At 49.4% G+C, this 19,800-nt stretch overlaps 1 protein-coding gene across 1 annotated transcript in view; it reads right to left on the reverse strand.

Annotated features, from left to right (window-relative positions):
- Positions 1-3,007: 3,007 nt before the first annotated feature.
- The window catches only part of LOC142584287 (uncharacterized), a 30,408-nt gene continuing 13,615 nt past the window's right edge, over positions 3,008-19,800 (reverse strand). Inside the window, exons 4-7 of the mRNA XM_075694426.1 lie at positions 13,864-14,229; positions 6,666-6,977; positions 4,062-4,267; positions 3,008-3,526 (exon numbers count right to left, since the gene is read on the reverse strand). Coding sequence (XP_075550541.1) covers positions 3,364-3,526; positions 4,062-4,267; positions 6,666-6,977; positions 13,864-14,229 — 1,047 coding nt within the window. The 3' untranslated portion in view covers positions 3,008-3,363. The remainder of the gene's footprint in view (positions 3,527-4,061; positions 4,268-6,665; positions 6,978-13,863; positions 14,230-19,800) is intronic.

The raw sequence follows: 19,800 nt of genomic DNA on the forward strand, positions 1-19,800 counted from the left end.
AATCATACAGGAGGAACGAAGAGCCCACAAATCGCTTTATGTATACTTGTATTTTCAGCCATCCATATTTGCCCATAAACATGGGTTTGAGGCATAGTTAAAACAAACGCGATCACAGTAAGTTAATAAAAAGAAGACCTGATTTGTCTGTTCTGCCATTGTGCTTCTTTGATTCTTTGTTTTTTCTTTTTCAACGTACACGCTAAATTTATCATTGCTGTCGACTCGCAGATGGGATGCCAACCGGGTGGGAAGCTTTATGGACTACGCGCGGGACCGCTTCTACCGGGCCGTGGTTAGAGCCGCGCGTGGCACGGTGGTTCCTCGCGTGGGCCAGACGCCAGCGCACAAGGCCGCGCAGTTCTTCCAGTCGTGCGACGACGTTCTGGATCGAGACCAGTTGGGCGAAGCGAGGGCGGTCTTGAACAAATGCGGCATAACGTGGCCCCAGGACGGCAGCTGCCCAGACCTGCTGGACGCCATGTTGTGCGCAAGCACCAAGTTGTTCCTATCGGCCGTCTTGCATGTAGAGCTCGTCGGCGAAGGCGCGGGTCCAACGCAACTTCACCTGCGGCGGGCCAACGGTTTCGACGCGCTGGCCGAGAAGCAAGCCCAGCTTGTGAAGCTCGGTCAGTTTGAGAGATACTTCGCGACACTGCGCAGCAACTTCGCGAGTCAGAGCGTGTCGCCGGCCAGCGTCGAGAATGTCGCCCACTGGGAGCAAACGATTACGCCGACGCTGCGCAGGCGTTCGGACGACGCAGAGACCGTGTCCGTGCCACTGGAAGAGCTTGAATCCATGACTAGAGGCATTACGAGGCGGCCTTGGCGCGTAGTACTCGAGAGACACTTAACCAACGCAAGTAGTAGCAAACGCGTCACGGTGAGGATTTTCGGAAAATCGTTCGTCGACGCCTTCTGGAACCTGACGCGCAGTTTCGGAGAGCGCGTGATGCATCGCTACGTCAGCTGGTACGCTGTGCAGGACATCGCCAAGTACGCAAACCTGGAGCTAGCAATCAATTACTACGGTAGCGAAGAAGTGGCGAGGCGTCGGCACCCCATTCATTGCGCAGGTTTGACGGAGAAGCTAGTCGGGGTGCCGTTTGCCGTGCCTCACCTACGAAAGTCTCTTCCTAAAGCCGCTGCTCAAACAATAGCGTCGATGGCACAGATTCTGGCCCTAGTAACAGACGAGCACTTATATACGAATGGAGCAATGCGGTCCCGAGGGGCAGAGGCCGCAGTTGTTTTGAACCATACTGAAGAGCTGTTTGGCGACAATGCTACGGGGCCTCTCGTATTCCATAGTTCAGGCGGTGCGCTTGAGAACACTCGAGATTTGTCGGAAACTTTCCTTTCGAACTGGATTCTTGCCAACAGAGCTAGACAGAGCAATACGAAAGAAGACACTACTCTGAGTGTTCAAATCAACTTCAATATGCCAGCCCTAGCAAGTTCGAGGTTTCACGGCAAGATAGTGTCCTTACGACCATGGTTCATTCTTCCACCGGTGTTCACGCCAGGTTCACCATCTGGTTTACACTACGGTGGCCTTGGCGGTGAGCTGGTTTCTGCACTTCTCTCTTTCGATGCCAGTGATCGAGAATTGGGCAGCTCGATGCCACAGGGAGACAGCAAGCTGACCTCGAACCAGAAGACCCAGCGCACCAATTCAGCGACCCATTTATTCACTATCGACGTACTCACTAGTGCACTAGACTGTTCACTTAGTGGGAACGCCTCTGCAAATGAAGATTACGAGCGACTCTTTGTACAGTGGTGCTACATGCGGTGTGGTAGCTTCCAGGGCGCCGACATATGCAATCGTTCACTAATGAGGACCGCAGTATTTTCGCGAGTTTTCGCCTGTTCTGTCAAGAGCAACGTGAATCACACCGACTCGCCCAATTTTCTTTCTTTTGAGTGCAACACAACAACGGTGAATGCGGAGTAAAGTCGGTGCGGGCATGAATGCACCAGCTTCGTTTATTGCGCGTGCTTTGCAAGATCTCTCTAGGCAAGAATCCAATCTGGATCGGCTTTGTACCTTACTTTAATACTAATAAATACAAAATGCACTTAACCGCTAGTATAACGGTAATAAATAGAACAAGTACGTAGCAGCCACCTGACAGTCAATTCACCTGCCTGCACTAGTGAGAGCCGCATTAAGCAACAAACTATCCAGTTATGAAATTCCGACAGGAAAAGCATGTTAATACTTCCACTTTCCATTCGCTCATGCATGAATCAGGGAAGCACCTTAAGGCTTGCTTACACGTTAGCGTGATCAAAGTTGTCTTTAGCAGATTGTAATGATAGGCATAGCGCCACTTGGTTTCTAAAAAATAAATCTGCATCATAGTGTATTTGCTTCCTAATGGATGCCCCTATCGTTGTTTCGGGTCATCAAAAATGCCTATCTAGCTTACCTTTTTCTTTCAGAAAGCAGCCTTTCTATCAACATCTTAACTTCGATGCCCAGATTTCCCAATCCCTACTTGCAGCTATTAAATGTATGCGTAGAAAAAATAGTGTGGATGGTTGGTGTAGCCTTTCACTTCAGTTCGTTATTCTACAATACAAAAATTACGAAACATATCTTGCAGAGTTTTCATATGTCGAAGCATTGATTACGTTGTGGGCTCATAGACAAAAGTAGGAAACACTTATTTCTCCGAATATTTTGAGAGCTCAAAGCCCGATTTTTGAGACTCAAACGCGCAGCGATTAAACCGTGCACTTACGAGAACGATTACATCACAATGTCTAAAAAGTGCAAAGTGAATTAACAGAATGCCGTGGTTGTTTTTGTTTTGTTATTGCCTTGTCACTTTGTTTTTGCACTGAATGTTTCACTGTAGCCCCAATCCAGTAATGCAATAGAGAATACAAAAAATGCACGTCGCCAAGTTTATCTGACAATGTTCATGCATGGCCATGAATAGTCGGTCTACTGCGGTCTCATTTTCCGCATGACGGGAAGTAAGAGATGTCGTAACTTTGTATAAACAATATTTATTGCACCATAATTAACCACTGAGGATTAGGAGAAACATCCTTGAGTATAATTCAAGCACCACTCCTTGCTTAACCATTTGTCAGGGTGCCACTTTTTGATTATTAGCCCAACTAGAACTGCGACAAAAGGCAGCCTTAGTAATGCACGCACACACAGCCAGACACTCGTGCTGAAAACACATCATCCAAACTGCATATCTTTGTGACATCATGCATAAACTACGTGGCCTCCTAGATTTGCTGGATTCACAGCATCGCAATGCCACAAAACGTTCGCGCGCTGCTTATTCTGGTTCCACGCTGGAGAATTGAGCAGCTGCCGACCACTGCAAAGCCTCTCTAGACCACCAGCTCCGGGTATCGGTTGAACTCGTCGCTGCGAAGGTAGCGCTCGAGGATCCGCAGGGAACGCGCCGACAGCGCTGCCTCGCGGCCTCCCCGACGTTCTGCCCAAGCCGCCAGGCGACGCTGGCGCTCTTCTTCGTACTTGCGCTCCAGCCATCTGCGATCAAGAGGCACACTTAGTTTTGCCATGCCATTTCGCTCGCGCCATGGTTAAACACGTAGCCCACGGCCCGACAGAGCGACATATACATTTTAGTAATCGATCACCAGAGCGACTGAATGACTGACCTTAGCTATCGGTAACCAGACTGAGTGACTGGTAGAAAGACTTCATTCATCGGTCACAAGACTGACTGACTGACTGACTGACTGACTGACTAAAGAAAAATTCAGTCACACCACTGCAACGGACAGACAGACGCGTACACAAACACATGCACGCGAGTTGAAGCAATGCACTTCTGCGATGTCCGCTCTTTGCTCCTGTGCGTCAATTATACAACGAGTGCTAGATCAGCACAGCTCAAACATTTTTGCGTCACATGTTACGCTCGTATAAACGGTAACTTTCCCTACGCGCTTCGTTCTTCTTAGCGCGTTCACTCGGCAACAGGTGCCGTGGAGGAACGTACAAAGAGACGCCGCCACTCTGAAGCCTCTTCGTCGACAGTGGAGGCGGACTGATCACTCACGCGAGGTACACCTGCTGCGCCTCTTGTCGCGACCGGCGGGGCTTTTCCGTCGCCGCTAGGTCGAGCTCCCGTAGTGTGCGCCGCAGCTCTTCCTCGCGCTGCTGCCGCTCCTTGCGGCGTAGCCACGCCTCGAAAGCGCCCGAGGACGCGGCGCGACGCCCATGTGTGTCCGTGGCACGCGACGATTCGCTCTGCGACGAATCATCCTGCGGTTCGGTGGGAAAGAAGCAGTGGTGTAGCCAGAAATGTTTTTTTTAACGCGATAGCGTTAAGGAGCTCGTGTCGCAGAAAAGCCGGTGTCGTCGGCGTCGGTGTCGGTGTCGGCGTCGGCGTCCGCGGCGTTGGCCGTGAGCGATAAATCACGGCAGGCACTTCATAAATAAAAAGCAACCTCCAAGATGTTTCGGTAGACAGGCAAGCACTTGACCGGGGATGGGGAAGGGGAGGCGGGAGGGGGACAGCACAGAAATTAGCACAAAAAATTAGAAGACGCTTAAGCTTCGCATTCAAGAGTGAAACGCGACAGCGTTCCCATCGACCCGCCAAGGGGTGTAAGACAATGGGCTACGGCGCAGCGATCACTCACGAGGCGCCCCGCATCGGACGCGGTGAGCGTCGAGCAACGCAGCGTTCGGCGCGGCAACGAAACGTGCGCCTGAGCAAGCGGAACGAACCGAAGAACTCGGTGTCTCGGAGGGGGAAACGATGCACGCCAGCCAAAGGTCGTGATCGGCACGGGCAGAGAGATAGACAGATAGTGATCTAAAAAAAGGAAGGACGCTTGATTATGCAACCAGTGAGGGAGTAAGGCGAAGCGTCATCAGGGGAGAGGGAGTCCGGGCCGCGACGCGCCTCGCACCGGTCCCCGCACAGCCCCAATGCGCGCGTGGCGCGCCACCTGTCGGGGCAGCACCGTACATTGAGAGGAGGGGGTCTTCTGTGCTTGCCCCAAGATGGCTCAGCGTGTGCGGAAAGCGCAGAAGAAATGTAGCGGAAACGCACTTCGCTACTCGTGTAACTGCGACTTCTGTAAGTTACATGTTCATAATTACTGATATACACCGCAGCATAACTTTCTACGGCTAGTTTCTAAGGCAACACCGCATTCACTAGAGGCGCTTTTGTACCGCGTTGAAACATCGAACTTGTGGCTGAGTGGTAGCGTGTCCGTCTCATACTCCGGAGACCCTGGTTCGATTCCCCGCCAGCCCATCTTGCAAGTTGTTTTTTATTCATGAAGTGCCTGCCGGGATTTATCGCTCACGGCCAACGCCGCCGACGCCGACGACACCGGCTTTTCTGCGACACGAGCGCCTTAACGCTGTCGCGTTAAAATTTGGCAGATATCGAGCCACGTGCCCGGTGCGCCACCCCATGGCTACGCCACTGAAGAGAAGCCAAAGAGACAAAAGTCCCTGAGCATGTTTAAGACAATGCGTCGGACGACGTGAGCAGTCGCATGAGCCCTGCCGCACATAGTGGGACACCTCCAGCGAAACATTCAGTGCAACCAAACTGCGTGCGCATCTTTGGTACCGAGTTGTCGAAGTCACTGGCGGAACACGCTCTATGTGGTCGCTGGTTCACGCATGTGTATCCGGTTAACGATCCCTGTTGCTAGCGTGTTTTTATACATGAATTCCCACCGAACAGTTTTGAATCCGACTTAGGACCGGCGCTCGTTGTGAATGCAGTAATGGCCGCACGTGCTAGAAATCTCAAAAAACCGTTCGCATGGCATTGTTCAATATAAGTAAAGCGAATTGAATCGAAGTAAAGTGAATAATCCTTTGAAGCAATGTTAGATATCTTATAAGGCACTATCACAATTGGTCCTATACGTATCACTTAAAATTATTTGAGCTATGTTGAGATCTAAAGTCGTTACATTACCATGCGCATTGTATCGATATGCAGCATTAAAGCTACACTGCATGTTTATCGAAATGATGCTGACAGAGGTATTGAGCACTGCCAAAAGAAGCTGGCCTTAGACATTTCATTGAAGTAAGCTGATTCATATTGAGAAATAGTTGCTTTACTCTGCAGTGATATTCCAATTTATGCATTGAGAATGCAGAAGATATGGTGTTCAACAGGCAGCACGCTTTAGTCATACTGCCATCGCCAAGCCACGTAGACACGAGTTTATTCCCGGAACCTGGTTATTAATAACTGTTCCTGATGGAACCTAAGTGAGGTCCACCTCAAGGCCACATGGCAGAACCCTATTTCATAAATAATGAAAGACTGTTGAACACTAATAACAAAGCTGACTTCGCCAGTGCGTGATAACAAAACAAGCATCACTTCGCGCACATCACGAGCAACCCATAGCCAACGTCGTTCACGGGTACCCCATGCACAAAACCCACAGTCTAAATGATCTCGCGGCATGAGCTATGGAGTTATGGTGGCTAGAGCTATCACCTACGGAAACAGTCATACTGTAAATTGATAAAAAAGGAAATACACCGCCGTGGTAAATTAGAAATGACCTATGACCAACTCAAGCAAAAGCACGTCAATGCTTTCTCTCTCTCTCGAAGTAATTGTGTGATTATAGTAAATAACCACTGTCGTAACGTGTTGCAGACTACTCACATATCTACTGGATGAGCTGTCGACGCGCGTCAAGCTTTCTCCTCGACGTTTCTTAGCCAGCCATGCCCGAAAAGCCCGCTCCGCCTCCAGGCCGCGCTCCCGTCGTTCGCTCTCCTCGCGTGCTTGACGTTGCAGCTGCAGCTCTTTCTCGCGCCGCTTCTTGCGCATCAGCTCCTCCTTGAGCTCCCGAGGCAGCGCGTACGTCGACGTCGAGCCGCTCACGACGGCAGTGGACGCCATGTTGCTCGCCGTCTTAGTCGCGTCTTCAGACGGCGCTCGATCGTGTCTCGCCACCGGTGAGTGCCGCTGAACCTGCGCACAATTGGGAAAATGTCGCCTTTTAACTTAAACTTTAGAGAAACGTTAAGCAGGCTTTCTGACGTAACTTGACCTTCCGGAGCTGGAGTGTTATGCCACTATACCGGCACACATCACGGATGGTATTCTCTGACGGTCACTTTTGCGATGCTCGGCACTGGACGCGTTGAAGTATACGCGGCGTGCACGCCGACGGACGCGCCACTTGTGGCGGCCTTGCGCAGAACACGCGGGAGAGGAGCCTGGCGCGCGCCGTAGTTTGTTGTGTCGTTGATCGTGCTTCTCTGTCTTACCGTATTTTCGCGATTCTAAGCACCCCCCGATTCTAAGCACCCCCCCCCCCTCTATTTTCGCGAAAAAGTTTGGGAAAAAGTTTGCATGCGAATCTAAGCACCCCCTTATTTGTTAGGAAGAGCGCGTAGCCAATGCCGCCAAACAAGCTTGCTCACTCTGGAATCATTGCTCGATGGACCTGCAGGCATGCGGTCGACGCTTCTGTGGGACGCATTTCGCGGCCATCTGACCCCGGAGGTAAAGACAAAGCTTCGGAACATCAATAGCGACTTGGTTGTGATTCTGGGTGGCATGACGCCAGTGCTGCAACCCCTCGACGTTTCAGTCAACAAGCCCTTCAAAGCCAATCTCCGACAGGAGTACGAAGAGTCATCATCATCCCTCATCACATCTTTATGTCCCCGCTCCCCCTCCCCCTGTGCAGAGTAGCAGGCTAGAGCACCTTAGGTCAGGCCGAACTCTCTGCCTTCTTTCAATTAAATGATCTCTTGGCTCTCTCTAAGAGTGGATGCGAAACCCTGACCGGAAGAAGACGCCGACGGGAAAGCTATAGAAAGCGTCCCCATCAACCATCGCAAAGTGGATTTCGGACGGGTGGAAGAGGGTCCAAGTGGACATTGTGGTCAAATCATTTAAGAAGTGCTCTATCACAAACAACTTCGACGGAACGGAAGACAACCTGCTGTGGGATATCGAGAGCAGTGGTTCAAGCGGTGTGGCGAACTCGAGTGGCAGTGATAGTGACTGAGAATCCTACACAAGCGGTTGGTTCACTGTCTGCACTGATTTCTCTTTTGAATGTTTGCAAAATAAAATGTTATTTCTCGCACCCGTCTCGTCGTGATGTCGCAGCGAAAAGAGAAAGGGGGGGGGGGTTATTCTATATTTTCGAATCTAAGCACCCCCCCTCACTTTGGGCATCGCGATCGTGAAAGAAAGGGGTGCTTAGAATTGAGTAAATACGGTATTCACGTTTTCAGAGCAAGATAGGCAACACCATTCGCACGTGTGGGGTGGCCAAAGCTTCAGGGAATGTCGAAGAAGAATTGTTGCAGGGTGGGGGGCTCAAATACCGGTGAAAACGTGCCGGCGATGTGGTTCTAATCATTCCCGGCAAAGCCTCATCAGCGGGAGCAACGGTAGCGAGAATGGATCGTCGCTTCGAAGGGAAATTTCTTCTTCTCATCCTTTGCTTTGTCGCGTCGGTGTTTTTTTCCACTCGATCATAGACGCGTGAGCAACTTCGTTGCTCACGCGTCTAACTATGATCGAAGTACAGCATGAGTGCAGCATGAGTGCAGCATGAGTGCAGCAACGAAGTGCAGCATGAGGTTTAAAGGCATTTCGCTAAAGTTCGGAATGCTGTTTGCCGCTTATATTATTTTCCGCTTCTTTACCGCGTTGCGCTAGCTAGGCAGCACGACTGCACGAGCGCATTGCGTTGTATGTTAAAGCTACTGAAGTTTGCAAGGACTGAAATTGTTGGTTTCATGTGGCGCGGTAAATCCTCGCACTAGCTGTCGGGCACTTCATGTTTTTACATCTATTTTAAGCGTGGCTGCGCACATGTTTAACTGTTGCTAGTTGCTCCATGCATAACTCTTGTCGATTCTTTTGAGCTGCAAAGTTTTCACCCTGCCTTGTTTGTAAAGGGTATAAATCACGCTGTGTCTTATCGGAATGATACCAAGGGAGTGCTTCTTTAACAGCTTTATTCTTTTTGCCCGAGGGCATCTTAGATATTGTTTGCGTTTTTGGAAATGTGTTTAGAAAATAGGTAGTTCAAGGCGAGAATTGCTAATAGCTGCTGCATATGCTATTTTTGTTCCATTTCTCGCTGAAAAGTTCGCGTCCCGTTTGGGAAGTCATCACACCTCGATGCTGCCTGAGCAAACTTAACACGCCGAGTGATTTGTTTGTTTCACAACGTAGTCCCTTCTTGCATGTGAGTTTTGTACTCATCTGAATTCTATACTTACGCTGCAGACGACTAAACCGGGCCTTGCCGCCAGCGCTCATCTACTTTGACTGGCGCTGCTCTGCCTTTAAATATATCATGTGGCACCTCTCTCTAGTAATATAAAAAAGTACTGAAAAGCTATTCAGTCTTTAGCTTTGTATGTTTCGAAGCAGCTCCCTTGCGGAATTTAAAATTGCACAAACTGCAGCGGGAACGGTAGTTCATCGGCGTATGCAGCAGAACTGCATGGGCAGTACAGCACTAACACGTGCTTTTATTAACCCGTGTGTTTGGTGACTTCGTTGCCTAGTGTACGCGTTTCCATCAATAAATTGGCGATTACTTTTTTTGAGGCGACTTCGACTGCACTTATTCGGCGATGTAACATGTATTCATCGGCAGAAAAATCACAACGGCATATGCAGAGATTGCACCGTGCGGATTTGTTTGATATAAGTCTGCACTAACGACGGGTGCATATTATTAAGGTACATAAGCAGCATCGCGGCAAGGGTAGAATAAAAAAAAACATCGAGAGATCGCATCACTCAACAAAATTTATAGGCTAGTGAACATGAGCTCCACGTAATGTAAATGGGGTTCATGGCGTTTGTCTGCGGAACACACCTTGCACGTATGTGGACCATGTTGTCCCAAACACCGGTAACATCGTGTTCATACCCGCTCGCACAGAAGTCAGCATCTTCCCTACAACTGTCACCGCAGAAGAAGCACCCTGGCACCCGAACAAAGGAGAAATCGCAGCCGCGATCTTCAGTGCAAAGGGTTGTCGTCTGCTACTGCTCCCGCGTGTACTGTTGGAAGCGTCCGCTAGATGGCTTTCAGTGGCGCCTCTATAGGCGGTGCACGAGGCGTATACGGCCGACAGTGTTCTTAGCACTGTGCAAAGATGGCGAGCTTGGCACCGCGCAAGAAACGTTGTATGCTGTATTCGCGGACACGTCCTTTGTCGAGTAAGCTGAAATCTCGAGTAAGTGAAGCTGTCTCCGAAAGTGATCACCCCAGAATAGCGCCCCAGGTGTTGTTTATTTAAACGGTCGTTTGAAACGTAACCGGGGAAGTTGAATGACTGAATGTGTTGTTTATTGGCACAAGGGCCATTTACGACCAAAGAGCGCCATGTCAGTGCTAGTGACTTCGCAGTGGAGTGACGAGTTCTATGAAGCTGATGTGACGTGGCTGAAAAGCGGCCTTAAAATAGTCGCTCTAAAGTGCGTAACCGGGGAAGTTATGCAAGCTTCCTAACGGGTGACGTGCCACCATGCGGATTTACTACTTTTTGATAGGGTCACCATCCGCAAGCAATGTCGAAAACACAATTTTGGCTAATAACTGTTGGATAAATTCTGGATATGTATTCTTTGTCATATGAGAATGACATGTGACTTCCAGCTAGAAAGAGCGAGAAAGCGCCTCTTCCTTTTTAACGCGAAGCTTTCTTTGCGAATGCCCACTGTGCTTTTCTTGCTGACCGCAGCTGCCACCTGCTGCAGCTACTGCTCGTACGTTCTCGCCGAATAGCTCACATTCGGATGGATGGATGGATGGATGGATGGATGGATGGATGTGGATGGATGGATGGATGGATGGATGGATGGATGGATGGATGGATGGATGGATGGATGGATGGATGGATGGATGGATGGATGGATGGATGGATAGGTGCTATGAGCATCCCCTTTAGAACGGACGGAGCGGGGGGTTGCTTCACCAAGCTCTTATTATTGTATTGCCTACAGTCCTATCTATGTTAAGAAGCAGAAAAGAAAAAAGAAAGACATCCCCACGTAGAATTCCGATCACCAAACTTTCTGAACCCCTATTGGGAACTTTGTTTTTGTACGTCTCCGTCGTTTGCCCGCTTGCCTACTCTTCTTCCACCAATCTTCCAATCGCCTCTTACTAATCTCTGTTGCGGACATGTTTACTTTTCCCCTGCTCTCGCTGAACCCAAGGGATTCAAGGAGGCCCGTGGTGCCTAAATCGACCGCAGGGCAGATGTGTTCACCCTCTAATAAAACATGTTCCATTGTCTCCCTAGCTTTACCGCAGCAAGCGCATGCTTCTTCTACCTCGTTGTATCTCAATCTATAAGAGCGTGTTCTAAGGCATCGATATCGCTTCGAAAAGTAATGAGCTTCCCTTTGAGTTATCATAAATTGTGTCCTTACTGATTTCGTTTTTTTCCTCTTAAGTATAGTTACTCATAGCAGGTTTCTTTTCCATTGCCGTCACCCATGAGATTATCTCAGCCTCTCTGACTTTCTGCTTGACGTTCTTTGTTGCTATGTTACTCCCCATACAGATCGCATACCTGCTGGTAAGCTTTTCCTCCACTGTAAATCAATATTTTTTTTTCCTTTACAAATATCTGAATAATCTACCAACCACATTCTTCCCATATTACTCAGTCGTTCTTTATAATCAATTTTACTCTGAGCTTCCCTCACTTCAAGACTTGTTCAGCCCATATAAAACCTGCACAGATTCATTTGTAGTCTTCCCGTGAGTGCCCAATGTGAGGCGTCCCACTGACCTTTGGTGGCCATCGAGTCCTGATTGTACCCTTGACTTCATTCGGCTGCTGAACGGCGGCGCCATCTAGAAACGATGTCTCACACAACTTCGCTCGTAGCAGTGGGAGGTAGAGGAGCAAAGCCGGCTTGCGCATGCGGGTCGCTGGCCGCTGGTGCAGAGGGTGAAGGGGCCGAGACACGGACATCCATAGGAGGCGTTGGGAGAGCCGCGATAACATAGGAGAGAGGGAACCAGAGGGGATGGCCTCACGTTGCACAGGTATCGTGCCACCTGGCAACCGCGTGGACGATCGCATTTGCGCCTCCATGGGGAGGTCGGGTACCCTAAACAAATGGAGCAGGAAGCCAGCTTGCCTCTTTCAAGCCCTATAACGCTGGTGACATCTTAGTTGAAATCAAGAAAAAGAAATGGGCATGGGCAGGACATGTAATGAGGAGGGAAGATAACCGATGGTCATTACGGGTTACGGACTGGATCCCAAGGGAAGGGAAGCGTAGCAGGGGGCGGCAGAACGTCAGGTGGGCGGATGAGATTAAGAAGTTTGCAGGGACGGCATGGCCACAATTAGTACATGACCGGGGTTGTTGGAGAAGTATGGGAGAGGCCTTTGCCCTGCAGTGGGCGTAACCAGGCTGATGATGATGATGATGAACGCTGGTTGGGTTCAAAGGTGCATTGCATTCTTGACCAACATGCCACCTAAACTAAACCTGGTAGAGTAACAGAAAGTGAAACAAGAGAAGCGTCGCGCCCAGCAAGCACGACTGGGATATGCTGGGAAACGTGCTGCAAAACGTGAGCACCTGCTCTAATTTAAGCGTGGGCATGAAGCCAAGCTCACAACATTGGCGCTTGGCGAAGATTAACAGGAAGTGCACTTCTTTACAGAAAGGTTCGCTGTATATAGATTTGGCAGGGTACGTTGGATATGCTGCATTTTTGTTGTAATATTGAGATCATCCAAGTCAGCAACTGGTGTTCAGGTTTCGACATGAATTATAGCGGCGTATAGCAGGGCGTTTACGTGTTAATATCGCATCATTCTCTTTCTTTTAGGTCGTGATTGTACAGATGGCTCAAAAAAGTGAGGGCTGTACAGTGCAGCGCTATTAGCAGCATTTAAGGATGACGCAAAAGTTGTTGGGTGAACTATCTGGCTTACGGACAGTGGGAGCCTTAGTGCTACATGATCCAAATGTTGCGAAACCTGTAAAATGCTGTAGGTGCCCACCACAGTCGCCCATTGTAGGCTGTATGGGCTGCGAGTAACTGAAATTATTGCCCTGCTCTACTGTACTTTGTTTATTTTCAGTGCAGTCTGTGCGCCACATCAGTGGAAATGCTTCTCTACGAGTATTATTAAATCAGGCGTCCAAAAGCTCCCAAATTTCCCTATTCCAAAAGCTCCCAAGGCACCGCCGTTGCTCTGAAGAGCACATACTATTGAACAAGCGCTCACACCATTTGAAGGCGCTTGACGATTAGGAACAGTCTTGGGACCATCCACCAATGCTCTCACGCGCCGGGACCGCCCGCTTCAGAGCTTGCAGCCAACTCCAGTTATGGAGCAAACCAGTAGATTTTTTTTAGCAGGCAGTAAATACAGAGGACTGACCTTTCCCATTGTCTTCTGTTTCTTTTCTCAAACACTTTTTTTTCATATAGAAGAGTCATATGACGAGAGGTTACGTGCAGGAAGCAGTTACGCCATGGAGTAAGCGCGTTCCGTTAGGTACAGTCCACCCCGATTTTCTTGGACATGGGTGCTACGGGAAATAAGCTTGTGCTCTGCTAAAGCATAGCGGTTCCAATTTAAGGGATCACCGTGTGATTCGCAAAACCTGCTGCATGTTGTTGTTGTTGTTGTTGTTGTTGTTGTTGTTGTTGTTGTTGTTGTTGTTGTTGTTGTTGTTGTTGTTGTTGTTGTTGTTGTTGTTGTTGTTGTTGTTGTTGTTGTTGTTGTTGTCGTCGACGTCTGGGGGTGCTATGCTCTCTGGCTTCACGGTATTTCAGGCTTTCGCAAATCCCCCGTCTTTTAAACTTTTGTGGCCGACTGCACGCACTTACCTGCTTCGGGCTGCTGCCGCGAGTCGGAAATAGCTGCGGCGGCCCGTGCTCGGCAGACTTTGCCGTCGGCTTTCCCGACGGCACGCTCCGAGCACTCCGGGCTGAAAACTGCAGCGACGTCTGTCGCGTGGCCCTGCTCCAAGAACTCCTCGTACGCTGGTGAGGCTCGTTCGGAACAGAGCCCGGGCCACCATGACTGCGAACGGCTCCTCCACCGATACGACCAGCGGTTACCACCGATCTCGGTCGCGGCGAGGCACCGTAGATGGCGGTCAGCGTGGCTGGGCTGGTCGATGGCCTGTCAGCAGCGACACGAGGTTTAGCGACAGGCGACTCCTTCCGTAGGGGTCCAACGGCGGCAGCTTGCTGTCCGGCGGGATGTGAGATGGAGGACAGGCTCGTTAGTAGAAAACGGCGAAAGGTTGAGTAGGTGCGCGTCTCACACTCTTAAAAAGATGTAATAAAAATGTAGCGACAAGCGTAGCTGCTAAATTTACTAAGTTACTAATACGCTGAAAATGCGCGGCTCGCGACAGAAGTGCTCCTGATAATTCCTCCCCACATCTATTGCGCGGCTTTAAGCGCGCCAATCGCTGTTTTCTGTTTAAATATGCTGGTCACAGCAGTGTCCCTATTGGCTTGTTTGCCTCGCGGAAGGATCGTGGATTAGCTCTCGCATTTGTGAAAGGCGTCCATCGTGCCGAAAGTACTATGACGTCACGCGACGCCGGCCGAGACGACTGTGTCAACCGGCTGCACTCGTTCTACGTTGGTTGAACCTTCATAAGATGGGAAACGTAAAAAATAATTCACATCAGAAGATTGATGTGGGCGAGTTGGTTTAACATACTTGAAGAAAACAAATGAGCGCTACAAAGGCGTGGAGTAAAAGAAGAACGTGTACGACATGTAGAGACATCAGCTGCCCGTCAGTGGCACTCACAGAAAAAGAGATTGCTTTTCTGATGCGATAGAGAGGTCATGAAGTCGCTGTTGGGCTTTTCTTGTTTCTATCTACATAAGTCCTGTTTCTTCAAATAAACGTTTAGTTGGAAGTGAGCCACTCTCCATCGTACGTGTTCTTCTCTTAGTCCGCGTCCTTGTAGCACTCATTTCTTCAAGTAATTCTCATCATAAAATGGTATTACTTAATTGTTGGACATGCGCCGCACTAAGAGGTTCTTCATTTATTGCAATCGTATACTATGCTTAATTGTGTACTGTTCGGCCTAACGACGCTGCGTTTTCATGTATTGGTTTGTCTGAAATCTGTGGTGTCCACACGCGGCGTTACATATCACAGGGTGCGCATATAACAGCTGGTGCTCGTATCTGGTGTCGCCATGTATCTCAAAGACGACGTTTTTAAGAGCATGATTATTTGCACACCACCATGCAAAATAATTAGTGTTCGAAGGCTGGGCTCGCCAAAGTGTCTGAAGATACTGTTTGCCTGTGGAAAGCTGCCCAGTCATATAAAGGCTGGGCTTGTGCGCTATTCTGTTCAGCCTTTCGTACCAAGGCCCTTACAATGCCATAGATGTCTTAAGATTGGTCATCTTCAGGGCTTTTGCGCCAGAAATCTGGTCTGTGCCAAATGCCGCGCGAATCACTGTGTAGAGTACTCTGAAAGTCAGACATATCCTTGCCCAAACTGTAAAGGAGGACATTTGGCCACGGACAAAGGATGTTCCTTATTGAACGATCAACTAAAGGTGCTAAAAGAGAAAGCCAAAAAGAAGGTACCAGGAGATGAAAACACGCGTCGCCGTAGTGCTTGTGCAGCGACTCGAAATGCCTCGACTAAGCAAGAAACAGAAGAGGCGCGGACCTTCTACTTTTCAGAGACATCGGTGCCAGTGCTGCCATCGAAATCGTCGGAACAAGCCTCTAAAAATACTGCGACCACGGTGAAGAACATTGCAAACACAGTACATAAACCGATCTCAGCCAACGATGATGTGTAACTATAGTGAACCATCTGAATATGCTTGTCAACGCCATCACATCTCTAATCGCCGGTCGTCAGGCACCAGCAGCAACAGAAGCAGATCAACTTTTGGAGGCCCTCCTCCTAGTCCTCGATGGCCTTCACTAAACGTTACACCGGAAATAGTTTTAACAGTTGTCAGCAGCCTCGCCCTTTTGTGTTGCAATGGCATGTGAGGTCGCTGCCACCGCGGCACGCTGGTCTAGTACTTCGACTCGTCGCTACGAAGAATCCACCAGATGTGATAGCGCTTCAGGAAACTAATGTAAGGAAAGACGAATATTGACTGCCACGTTTTGTGGGTGTGCGCATTAACACTCGACGTGCGGAACTAGCCTGTGGCTCTTTTCAGTGTGTGGACGCAGAGCATACGCGCAATGCTGCCAATGCATCAATATACTTACTCGCTGACTTGGATTTCACGATTCTTGACAGAGATGACATTTTTGATGATGAATTTGAGTGTACAGGAGTTACGGTGAATCTCAGGGGTGTCACTACGACGGTGGCAACCGTATACAAACGGCCTACGCGTAATTCGGATACCTCACTACTTGAATGCTCAGTGTATAGGTGTAGCGCATCATTTGTGTTGTGCGGAGATTTTTATGTCCACCATCCGCGATGGTGTTCCCGTCCCCAAGACAATCATGGAGCATAGATTAATTAACTCAGTATCAAGAGCGATTTGCAAATACTGAATGGCGGTTCACCTACATTTGGCAGAGGAAAAGAGCATTCCACTATAGACCTTGCGATTTCAACGATAGATCTGGGCTTAACCTTGGGTGCTAAACCTTGGGTGTTTAACCGTGTGCTTAACCAAGCTGACCCTTGGGGCTCAGATCACCTACCCATTTGTGTAACACCAACGCATCCTGCGAACCGCCAGACTGTCGTGTACAGAGGGACAAACTTGACATGTTCTGCCAGCTGATCTCAGAGGCACCATCTCAAGACAGTCTGGTCAAACTGATTAGTGAGTGTTCGCGACAAGCTGCAGTACAACAACGATGGACTATCAGCAAACCAATTCCCGATCTTAAACTTTTGCGGATTCGCGCATATCGACGCGGTGATTATAGACGGGAACAGTACTTCATACGACGTACCGGCTGGACTCTGTACAACCGCATTGATGCAGCCATACAGCGGCACACAAAACAGCTTCATTGCAAGATTTGGGCAGCCTTACGTAGTTCGCTGCATTACTGGAAGTGGTTTTGGAAATGCATGGCGCTTACTCAAGGCTCTCCGCACTCCCGAAATCTGCAAGAATCCTACGGCTGCTTTGTCACCAAATACTCTAGCGGAGACATTTCCAGACCTTTTCGTCTCTCCTATGTCTAGTAACATCACAAATGGCGAGTTTCCTTTTTTGCAAAGTCAGAGTACTATAACTGGTTCCTACGGTCCAGCCTGCCAGATGGACGAGGCAGATTTCACTTTTGGGGAGCTGCGACTCGCGCTCAGCCTCTCCAAACGCCGCACTGCCCCAAGCGAAGAACGTGTGACCTATCAAGCATTGCGGAACGTTGATAAGGGTATTCATGACCGTATATTGGACGAGTATAATGAAGTATGGTGAACCTGTGTAATTACTTCTGAATGAAAGTCGTCCGCGGTAGTACCAATTTTAAAGCCCGGACGCCTTGCAAGACACCTCAAGTCCTACAGGCCAATATTCCTAACGTCAAATGTGATAAAGTTAGTGGAGCGAACGGTCCTGTTTCGCCTGGATGTCAAGCTAGAGAAACTAAATTTCTTCCCTGATGTCATGAGTGGCCTTCGTTCCCGCGGTTCAGCTCTGAACAGAATTTGAGACTTGCTTCCGCGCTTGAATTTGCTAGAGGAAGCAAGCACTCCCCCTACATGATCTTCCTGGACATGGAGCGAGCTTTCGACTCGGTTCCACATAAGGCGATTATTTTCACTCTTGCAACCGCCAGAATTTCCGGTTGTCTGCTGCGCGTTGTGCACAATTTCTATCGGAGCGCTTGATTAAAGTCCGTGTCGGGGGAATGACAAGCGAATCCCGCACTATCAAATGCGGTGTCCCACAGGACAGCGTTCTATGGCCGCTTCTGTTTAACTCGCCACGCTTCCAAGTCCTTTGCCCCGGAACTGTGACTACCATGTGGGCATTGCTATCTATGCAGATGGTATTGCTCTATGGATAAGCGGCCCTTCATGCCTTGGTCCGAGGCTACGTGCAAGCTCGCAAGGAGCTCTAAAAGCGACTTCCGAGTACTTAGGTGAAGATGGCCTGCATATATCACCTGCTAAGTCGGCTGCAATAGCATATCATCCTAAACAACGCGCTCGTCGAACAATGAGCCAACTGTACCTTGACGAGACGCCGGTAAGCTGTTGCGACAACACCGTTATTTAGGTTTAATTGTGGGTGATCGCATCTCACACCAATTCACACTATCCATATTCACACTATCAATCAGGTGATAGAAAAATGTGCGGAATATAACCAACCTTTATATATAGCTTTCATTGATTACGAGAAAGCGTTTGATTCTGTCGAAACCTCAGCAGTCATGGAAGCATTGCGGAATCAGGGTGTAGGCGAGCCGTATGTAAAAATACTGAAAGATATCTATAGCGGCTCCACAGCCACCGTAGTCCTCCATAAAGAAAGCAACAAAATCCCAATAAAGAAAGGTGTCAGGCAGGGAGTTACGATCTCCCCAATGCTCTTCACAGCGTGTTTACAGGAGGTATTCAGAGACCTGGATTGGGAAGAATAGGGGATAAGAGTTAATGGAGAATACCTTAGTAACTTGCGATTCGCTGATGATATTGCCTTGCTTAGTAACTCAGGGGACCAACTACAATGCATGCTCACTGACCTGGAGAGGCAAAGCCGAAGAGTGGGTCTAAAAATTAATCTGCAGAAAACTAAAGTAATGTTTAACAGTCTCGGAAGAGAACAGCAGTTTACAATAGGTAGGGAGGCACTGGAAGTGGTAAGGGGATACATCTACTTAGGACAGGTAGTGACTGTGGATCCGGATCATGAGACTGAAATAATCAGAAGAATAAGAATGGGCTGGGGTGCGTTTGGCAGGCATTCTCAAATCATGAACAGCTTGTTGCCATTATCCCTCAAGAGAAAAGTGTATAACAGCTGTGTCTTACCAGTACTCCCGTACGGGGCAGAAACCTGGAGGCTTACGAAAAGTGTTCTACTTAAATTGAGGACGACGCAAAGAGCTATCGAACGAAGAGTGGTGGGTGTAACGTTAAGGAATAAGAAAAGAGCAGATTGGGTGAGGGAACAAGCGTGAGTTAATGACATCTTAGTTGAAATCGAGAAAAAGAAATGGGCATGGGCAGGACACGTAATGAGGAGGGAAGATAACCGATGGTCATTAAGAGTTACGGAATGGATCCCAAGGGATGAGATTAAGAAGTTTGCAGGGACAACATGGCCACAATTAGTACATGACCGCGGTAGTTGGAGAAGTATGGGAGAGGCCTTTGCCCTGCAGTGGACATAACCAGGCTGCTGCTGCTGCTGCTGCTGCTGCTGCTGCTGCTGCTGCTGCTGCTGCTGCTGCTGCTGCTGCTGCTGCTGCTGCTGCTGCTGCTGCTGCTGCTGCTGCTGCTGCTGCTGCTGCTGCTGCTGCTGCTGCTGCTGCTGCTGCTGCTGCTGCTGCTGCTGCTGCTGCTGCTGCTGCTGCTGCTGCTGCTGCTGCTGCTGCTGCTGCTGCTGCTGCTGCTGCTGCTGCTGCTGCTGCTGCTGCTGCTGCTGCTGCTGCTGCTGCTGCTGCTGCTGCTGCTGCTGCTGCTGCTGCTGCTGCTGCTGCTGCTGCTGCTGCTGCTGCTGCTGCTGCTGCTGCTGCTGCTGCTGCTGCTGCTGCTGCTGCTGCTGCTGCTGCTGCTGCTGCTGCTGCTGCTGCTGCTGCTGCTGCTGCTGCTGCTGCTGCTGCTGC

The sequence above is a fragment of the Dermacentor variabilis genome, chromosome 6, assembly GCF_050947875.1.
Source record: "Dermacentor variabilis isolate Ectoservices chromosome 6, ASM5094787v1, whole genome shotgun sequence".
In the NCBI taxonomy this organism is placed as follows: Eukaryota; Metazoa; Arthropoda; class Arachnida; order Ixodida; family Ixodidae; genus Dermacentor; species Dermacentor variabilis.